Below are 9,028 nucleotides of genomic sequence, written 5' to 3' on the forward strand. Positions count from 1 at the left end.
ACCACCATCACCTCCACCACCATCACCACCACCATCACCACCATCACCACCACCACAATCACCACCACCACCACCACAATCACCACCACCACCACCACAATCACCACCACCACCATCACTACCACAATCACCACCACCACCATCACTACCACAATCACCATCACTACCACAATCACCATCACCACAATCACCACCACCACCATCACTACCACCACCATCACCACCACCACCATCACCACCACCACCATCACCATCACCACAATCACCACCATCACTACCACCACCACAATCACCACCATCACTACCACCACCACAATCACCACCACCACCATCACCACAATCACCACCACCACAATCACCACCACCACCATCACCACAATCACCACCACTACCACCACCACCACCACCACCACAATCACCACCATCACCTTCACCATCACCACCATCACTACCACCACCCCCACCACCATCACCTCCACCACCACCACCATCACCTCCACCACCATCACCACCATCACCACCATCACCTCCACCACCATCACCTCCACCACCATCACTACCACCACCATCACTACCACCACAATCACCACCACCATCACCACAATCACCTCCACCATCACCACCACCCCTACCACCACCACCACCACCACCACCATCACCTCCACCACCCCTACCACCACCACCACCACCATCACCTCCACCACCCCTACCACCACCACCCTACCACCATCACCTCCACCACCATCACCACCACCACCACCACCATCACCACCATCACCACCACCAACACCACCACCCTACCACCATCACCTCCACCACCATCACCACCACCATCACCACCATCACCACCACCACAATCACCACCACCACCATCATCACCACCACCATCACCACAATCACCACCACCACCACCACCACAATCACCACCATCACCTTCACCATCACCACCATCACTACCACCACCCCCACCACCATCACCTCCACCACCACCACCACCACCACCACCATCACCTCCACCACCATCACCACCATCACCTCCACCACCATCACTACCACCACCATCACTACCACCACAATCACCACCACCATCACCACAATCACCTCCACCATCACCACCACCCCTACCACCACCACCACCACCACCACCATCACCTCCACCACCCCTACCACCACCACCACCACCATCACCTCCACCACCCCTACCACCACCACCCTACCACCATCACCTCCACCACCATCACCACCACCACCACCACCATCACCACCATCACCACCACCAACACCACCACCCTACCACCATCACCTCCACCACCATCACTACCACCATCACCACCACCACAATCACCACCACCACCATCATCACCACAATCACCACCACCACCACCATCACTACCACAATCACCATCACCACAATCACCACCACCACCATCACTACCACAATCACCACCACCACCATCACCACAATCACCACCACCACCATCACTACCACCACCATCACCACCACCACCATCACTACCACCACCATCACCACCACCACCATCACCATCACCACAATCACCACCATCACTACCACCACCACAATCACCACCACCACCACCATCACCACCACCACCACCATCACCACCACCACCATCACCACCACCACCATCACCACCATCACCATCACCACCACCACAATCACCACCACCATCACCACCACCACCATCACCACCACCACCATCACCACCACCACCATCACCACCACCACAATCACCACCACCACAATCACCACCACCACAATCACCACCACCACAATCACCACCACCACCACAATCACCACCATCACCTTCACCATCACCACCATCACTACCACCCCTACCACCACCACCACCACCACCACCACCACCACCACCACCATCACCACCACCATCACCACCACCACCACCACCATCACCACCACCACCACAATCACCACCACCCCTACCACCACCACCACCACCACCATCACCACCACCACCACAATCACCACCACCACCACCATCACCACAATCACCACCACAATCACCACCACCACAATCACCACCATCACCACAATCACCACAATCACCACCACCACCACCACCATCACCTTCACCATCACCACCCCTACCACCACCACCACCACCACCATCACCTCCACCACCATCACCACCATCACCACCATCACCTCCACCACCATCACTACCACCACCATCACTACCACCACAATCACCACCACCACCATCACCACAATCACCTCCACCATCACCACCACCCCTACCACCACCACCACCACCACCACCATCACCTCCACCACCCCTACCACCACCACCACCACCATCACCACCACCATCACCTCCACCATCACCACCACCACCCCTACCACCATCATCACCACCATCACCACCACCTCCACCCCTACCGCCATCACCACCACCCCTACCAACAGCATCACTAACACCATCACAAACACCACCACCACCTTTGCCTTCTCCGGTTACACCACCCAGCTAAGCTCAGATCTGTTTTGTTAGTTTCAAACTCCCCACAGCAGATACAGAGAAGAACGATTGTGTACACTCTGATCTTTGCTCACCAAGGCTAAGGTGCATGAGTACCACCTCCAACCTGCTACCTTCATCATCACGTGGCCATTTAGTATATTTATAGTGGCCAGGGCTTTGGTAGAATTGGGGCAGTGTCATTACTACATGATCTCTGTTGCCCTGGCGTGGGGACTCTGTTGCCCTGATGTGTGGTCTCCCTCACCCTCTTCCAGCACCACTGTAGAGCATGTGGCCAGATCTTCTGCGGCAAGTGCTCATCCAAGTACTCCACCATTCCCAAGTTTGGCATCGAGAAGGAGGTGCGCGTGTGTGAGCCCTGCTTTGAGCTCCTCAACAAGTAAGTGGGTGTGGAGAGGAGAGCCACACACACACACACACACACACACACACACACACAGCTGTGCTGGATCCCCTGTTATGGTTATGCTCAAAGAATGGGCTCTAAGAAGTCTGTAGATAAAAGGGTTCCTCTCTTCAGTAAGTGCTGTATGCTTTTTATGGTCTTTTCCCTTTTTGTCTTTTTTTGCTTTTACTGAAGCATAAATCAGGCACAAATCTCATGTATTCGTTCCTTCAAAGTTTAATGTTCGCACTTCAGACGCGGCCGACGGAAGCCCTGGTTTTGTCGTGCTGGCTACAGGGGGGTTTGTGCCCCCCCCCCCCAATGCGTCCCCATGTGCCGTACATCGTGTGTGTGATGATGTGTTGGATGATGTTCCTCTTCTCTGGTGATTGACCATTCTGCATGTGTCCCCCTGGTCCCTCCTCCTTACCAGCCAGCCCTCCCTCTCTCCCCCTCCTAGGAAAGTCGAGGGCAAGACCAGCGGGGCCGGCGGGCAGACCGAGCTGCCCCCCGAGTACCTGACCAGCCCCCTGGCGCAGCAGTCCCAGGTAAGGCCCATGCCTGCTCTGGAGACCCGCCGTGCACTTGTGCCCTCAAAGTCAAATCTTGCGAAAAATTACATTTGAGCACAAATGGCAGAAATCTCTGTAATTGCCGGTGGGGTTACTCATGAAGCGCGTGCAGTTAACCAACAAACCCACTTTATAACGGAGGCAAGGTGTTGGCGCGAGCTTTTCACTCAGTTAAAATGCCGAGTGGTCCTCACGATGCGGTTTGCCCCCCCTGTGCTCCCAGATGCCCCCCAAGAGGGACGAGGCCGCCCTGCAGGAGGAGGAGGAGCTGCAGCTGGCCATTGCCCTGTCTCAGAGTGAAGCTGAGGAGAAGGAGAGGATGGTGAGATGCTCCTTCTCTCTCTCTCTCTCTCTCTCTCTCTCTCTCTCACTAGCCGGGTTTCCATCCAAACCTTTCGAAAAAATAATGCGCAATTTCCAAGTTTCAGCAGAAAAAAATGCGAATTAAGCCTTGTTTCCATTCATTGCATTTATGCGAATAAACTTTAGATCACGTGAGAGGACGCCAAACAATAGTGGTTTTACGTCCATCTGGCAGTTACGCATTTTTGCATGTTGAGGTTTTGAAAAATTTTTTTCTTTTTCTTTTCTATACATGGAGAAGTTAAATTCAATTTTTGCTCTCTCCAGAACTGTTTTTGTATGCATTTGCCATCTTTACATCGCGATCATGTACAGAACCACATGACTTAAGGCATGATACGTCATCGTTTATGCGAAAAACCCTTTTCCATCCAGTTTTTCCGAATTTTGGCGATGCGATAGTTTAACTTTTCCACCTCCTCCTAGCGTAAAAATCTTTTTGCGATATTTGGGGCTTTTTTCGAATTTTGGACTTTTTCCATCCAGCTTTTTTCATGCGCGTTTTCAAAATGCGCAAAAACTTGGTGGATGGAAAACCCTCTACTGTAGTGCGACTCTAGAGAGAAGGGTTGACTCTAGAGAGAAGGGTTGACTCTAGAGAGAAGGGTTGACTCTAGAGAGAAGGGTTGACTCTAGAGAGAAGGGTTGACAGCAAAAGGCTTTAATGCTCCTGTATGTACACAGCGACAGAAGAACTCCTATGCTGTGTACCCCAAAGCCGACCCCACTCCAGTGACCTCCTCTGCCCCGCCCGTCAGCACCCTCTACTCCTCCCCTGTGGTAAGGCTCCGCCCACACACACACACACGTTCTCTTTATGTGCATATATCTTTAGTGTTGAAATAACGTCATTATGGTCTCTCTCCAGAACTCCTCTGCTCCTTCAGCGGAAGACGTGGATCCAGAGGTAAAGAGTTTTGTTCTGTTCAGGGCTGTGGAGTAGCAGAATAGAAGCGACTATCGGGGCTAACGGGGCGTTTTTCTCGTACAGCTGGCCCGCTACCTGAACAGGACCTACTGGGAGAAGAAGCAGGAAGAGGTGCGCAAGAGTCCCACCCCCTCGGCTCCAGCTCCAGTGCCATTGGCCGAGCCTCTGCCAGTCAGCCAGCCGGTGGAAAGCCACGCCCCAGTCCAGCCCATCAGCATAGTGGAGGTACAGTCAGTGTCTGTTACTGAAAGCTGTAGGCAATGTAAAGCTAAGCATTAACCCCCAGGGAACAGAATACAGGACATTAGCTGTTTAGCGCCATTTTGAAATGGCTCTTTTCTCTGCTGGTGCGTGACTGTCCCCGGTTTCCCCACCAGCAGCAGTACCAGAACGGGGAATCGGAGGAGAACCACGAGCAGTTCCTCAAGGCTCTTCAGAACGCCGTCACCACCTTCCTGAACCGCATGAAGAGCAACCACATGCGTGGGCGTAGCATCACCAACGACAGCGCCGTGCTCTCCCTCTTCCAGTCCATCAACAACATGCACCCGCAGCTGCTCGAGCTCCTCAACCAGCTCGACGAGAAGCGACGTGAGTCACGGCGTCCCGCCCCGTTCCGCCCCGCCTCTGTGTGGTGCCCTTAAGTGCAGACAGGGTGGAGGGAGGTGGTGGTGTAACAATGAGCCACAGCAAGCTCCCGGTGTTTTTGGGTGTGGCTGGAAGGCAGATTATAGTCAGATCACGATCACAAAGGGCCTGAATCGTCTGCCCGTCAACGGAGAGGGCGTGTCCCGCTCCGTGTGGGAGGGGTTTTGTTCGTTGTCGTAGTGAAACCTGAACCTGGGGTGTGTGGAGATCACAGTTGTCGGGATGGTTGGCGTGTTTCCGTGCGCAGTGTACTACGAGGGGCTGCAGGACAAGCTGGCGCAGGTGCGGGACGCGCGGGCCGCCCTCAACGCCCTGCGGGACGAGCACCGCGAGAAGCTCCGCCGTGCGGCCGAGGAGGCCGAGAGGCAGCGGCAGATCCAGCTCGCTCAGAAACTGGAGATCATGAGGCAGAAGAAACAGGCGAGTCTGCCGCGTGATTGGCCACGGTCGGGGTGACGGGGCTCCGCGATTGGGTGGAAGCCAGAAGAGCTTAGCTGTGGTTGGTTGCTCTTTTTTTTTCCTGCAGGAGTACCTGGAAATGCAGAGGCAACTTGCAATCCAGCGTCTCCAGGAGCAGGAGAAGGAACGTCAGATGCGTCTGGAGCAGCAGAAACACACCATTCAGATGCGTGCGCAGATGCCCGCCTTCTCCCTGCCTTACGCGCAGGTCAGAGACGCACACGACCCGCCCACCTGTCCAACACGACGCCCTCACGTAAACGGGAGAGGTGTAGTCCGATAGGGCCACTGCACTTTGCAGGTTTATAATTAGCTGTGTCAGACGTAAGTGGCCATTATCCAACTGGGACCTTTGAGCTCTGCTTTGATTTAATGTTCAAAAATAAAAAAGCCATAATAAAATACCATAAAACTTGTAAAAGAAGTGTGAGAGGTAGACATGTGCGTAGTGCAGTAACAACATGGCGTTTCACTGCGTTGTCCTCGGATGCGTGCAGATGCAGTCCCTGCCGCCCAACGTAGCCGGGGGGGTGGTGTATCCGCCCGCCGGGCCCCCCAGTTACCCCGGCACGTTCAGCCCCGCGGGCTCGGTGGAGGGCTCGCCCATGCACGGGGTGTACATGAACCAGCCTGGACAGGCTGCCCCAGGACCCTACCCGGCCATGCCCGTCTCTGCCACCGGTGAGACGCGCACCGCAAAACTCAGTAGTAGATTAAAGGCGTTAAAACCGTAGTTTTGTCTTTTTTAAATGTTTTCCTGCTTAATTGGTGTCCTTTCTTATAGATCCCAACATGGTGAACGCCTACATGTATCAGACTGCAGGTCCCGGGGCCCAACCTGCCGCCCCTGGTCAGGCCCCGCCCACCACAAGTCCCGCCTACACTACCTACCAGCCCACATCGACACAGGCTTATCAGGTAAGCAAGGAGCAATAGTCTTCAGTGCTAGAGGCAAAATCAAGACCTGGACCAAGATTGTCCAGATACTATACACTTAACACTGCTGTGTCAATACTAAAATAAAATAACTTAATCCACTCCAGTTTCTTGTTCGTCTCTGGATTAGTTTGGTCATATCTTAAGATCTGGGTCTTCACCTCAGCCGAGGTCTTGGAGTGTTCATGTGCTGGAGTTTGGTCTTACTCTTTTGTGTGTGTTCTCTGTAGAACGCGGTGTCTCAAGCCCAGAGTTTGCCCCCCATGTCCCAGGCCCCCCCCACCAACGGTATGGCATATATGGGCTACCAGCCGTACAGCATGCAGGTCAGTTTTGGGGGCTTTCTTGGCCTAAAAATGTCATTTTCAACTGATCTCAGTATCCCAGATGTCTTGTTAGAAGTGCTAGTGTTTCATATTGCTGCTGCTTGTTGTGCCATAGAACATGATGTCCGCCCTCCCGGGCCAGGATCCCAACATGCCTCCTCAACAACACTACATGCAGGGTCAGCAGCCCATGTACCAGCAGGTCAGGCCTCACGCGTCTCATCCTGGTCGTCCTGGGAGCACTCACCCACCCCCTGTCCCCCTTACAATCGTTTCTTTTTCCTTCTTCAAAATGTGTGAACTTTGTCTTCACATGACTGTGTGCAGATGGCTCCCCCTGGTGGTCCTCCTCAGCAAGCACAACAGCAGCCCCAGCAGGCCCCTCCAGGCAGTGCAGAGGCTCAGCTCATCTCATTTGACTGATTGGTTCACCTTGTGACTACGCCCCGCCCCCTCAGACCCCCCCCCAGCTCCTGCACACTACTCCGCCTCCCTCTTACTGAAGCTCTTCATCCTGCACAGTCAACCTACCTGCAATATTTTTGTAGCAGTCTTGCTAAAGCAAACAAAAAAAGTTGTCGGAAATATCGTGAGACTCTTCTGCTGCCATTACACACATTATACACTGCCCCTCTGTCCACACTGCTTAGAGATGAGGGAGGAATCGGCGGTGGCGTGATGCAAGTCCATCCTCCTCAGTTCAACCAGCTCTTAGCCTCCCTCCGTCTGTCTTTCTGAAACATATGTAGTGTTTCCTTATGAAACAAAACTCTAAAATATATAAATAATAATAATATAGACTTAAACGAGTCCTCCAATATCGTCTGAATCAAAAAAAGTGAACAGGATCTTGTCACCTTTTTTGCTTCGTGTTTTTTTTCTTTTTCTGAAGTCAGTCTGCATGTGTTTCATTGTGTGTAGGTGAGAACTCGTGTGCGCACAGAAACGTCTTGCGTAGGGATGAACGTTTGGTTTGAGAGGCATTAGAATGGTTTTAACAGGGGAGGTTGGCACAACAGAAACACAAGCACCCTTATTTATTTAGCATCTCAAAGCAAGAGTGCCTGCTCTAGTGACTGGGTCTCTTGTGTAAAAGTGAACTTAGCTGAAGGTTAGAAGTTAAACCTGAGACCAAGACGGCCTTTCCAGCTCTGACGTGTGTATGTGGTGAAGTGAGGACCTGGTCTCGTTCAGCACTGAAGCTCCATAGCTCACCATCACAAATGTCCAGTGCAAGGTCCCCTATGGAAAAGCTGTTGTATGCAAACCTACTATAGTAAGGTTTCAAAATTTAGGATCGCAGTAATGGAATCCTATCTAATAATCGTTGCAGTTGACGGCATGGCCCCTCTGCTCCTGTAGATTGTGTTAAATAGACGGGGCAGCAACGTCGCTGGCCTTTTTTACATTTAGCGCCGATTTGTACTGAAGGAACCTGCTGGTTTATACGTACTGCGTTTGAGTGTGAGTGCAGTGGTGGTCCCAGCTGTCCAGCGTAGCTTTCTTATTGGTGTTACGTAACCAGGGATCTGGCTGTCAGGATTATCTTGACTTGGAGGTGAGGGCAGGTGCAGACTGTAATGCCAGGTCAATGAAGCCCTGTGTATCTCCATCTGAAGCGGTCTAAGGCGGTGAACGTGTGTGGCTTTAGTGGGTTCATACAGAGAGGGCAAGAAATCACTTCATATCGATTCCACTAAGGATGGGAGAGATGTTGCTGAATACAAACCTGAATAATTGCATGTTAGTGATGTACCACCAACCAGTGACTTATGTAACCCTTTAATGCCATCTGTGGACACCTTTGTTCCATCATACTGATCTGACTCCAGAAAGAATTTTAAGATTATATTTAATAAATATCTCATTCTTTTATTGTGCACATTGTG

General features: G+C 52.5%; 1 protein-coding gene across 6 annotated transcripts in view; it reads left to right on the forward strand.

The window, feature by feature from the left end:
* The window catches only part of hgs (hepatocyte growth factor-regulated tyrosine kinase substrate), a 15,160-nt gene extending 6,139 nt beyond the window's left edge, over positions 1-9,021 (forward strand). For 2 of the 6 annotated variants that reach the window (XM_077010075.1, XM_077010076.1), the window contains exons 8-21: positions 2,777-2,901; positions 3,341-3,455; positions 3,703-3,801; positions 4,527-4,622; positions 4,711-4,749; positions 4,834-4,995; positions 5,148-5,361; positions 5,666-5,838; positions 5,945-6,085; positions 6,375-6,558; positions 6,662-6,795; positions 7,044-7,139; positions 7,255-7,341; positions 7,467-9,021. In XM_077010075.1, the coding sequence (XP_076866190.1) occupies positions 2,777-2,901; positions 3,341-3,455; positions 3,703-3,801; positions 4,527-4,622; positions 4,711-4,749; positions 4,834-4,995; positions 5,148-5,361; positions 5,666-5,838; positions 5,945-6,085; positions 6,375-6,558; positions 6,662-6,795; positions 7,044-7,139; positions 7,255-7,341; positions 7,467-7,562 (1,761 nt within the window). In that variant the 3' untranslated portion in view covers positions 7,563-9,021. The remainder of the gene's footprint in view (positions 1-2,776; positions 2,902-3,340; positions 3,456-3,702; positions 3,802-4,526; positions 4,623-4,710; positions 4,750-4,833; positions 4,996-5,147; positions 5,362-5,665; positions 5,839-5,944; positions 6,086-6,374; positions 6,559-6,661; positions 6,796-7,043; positions 7,140-7,254; positions 7,342-7,466) is intronic. The other 4 variants (XM_077010077.1, XM_077010078.1, XM_077010079.1 and 1 more) reach the window with 4 other exon arrangements.
* The last annotated feature ends 7 nt before the right edge of the window (positions 9,022-9,028 follow it).

The sequence above is a fragment of the Brachyhypopomus gauderio genome, chromosome 6 (genome assembly GCF_052324685.1).
Source record: "Brachyhypopomus gauderio isolate BG-103 chromosome 6, BGAUD_0.2, whole genome shotgun sequence".
Lineage (NCBI taxonomy): Eukaryota > Metazoa > Chordata > Actinopteri > Gymnotiformes > Hypopomidae > Brachyhypopomus > Brachyhypopomus gauderio.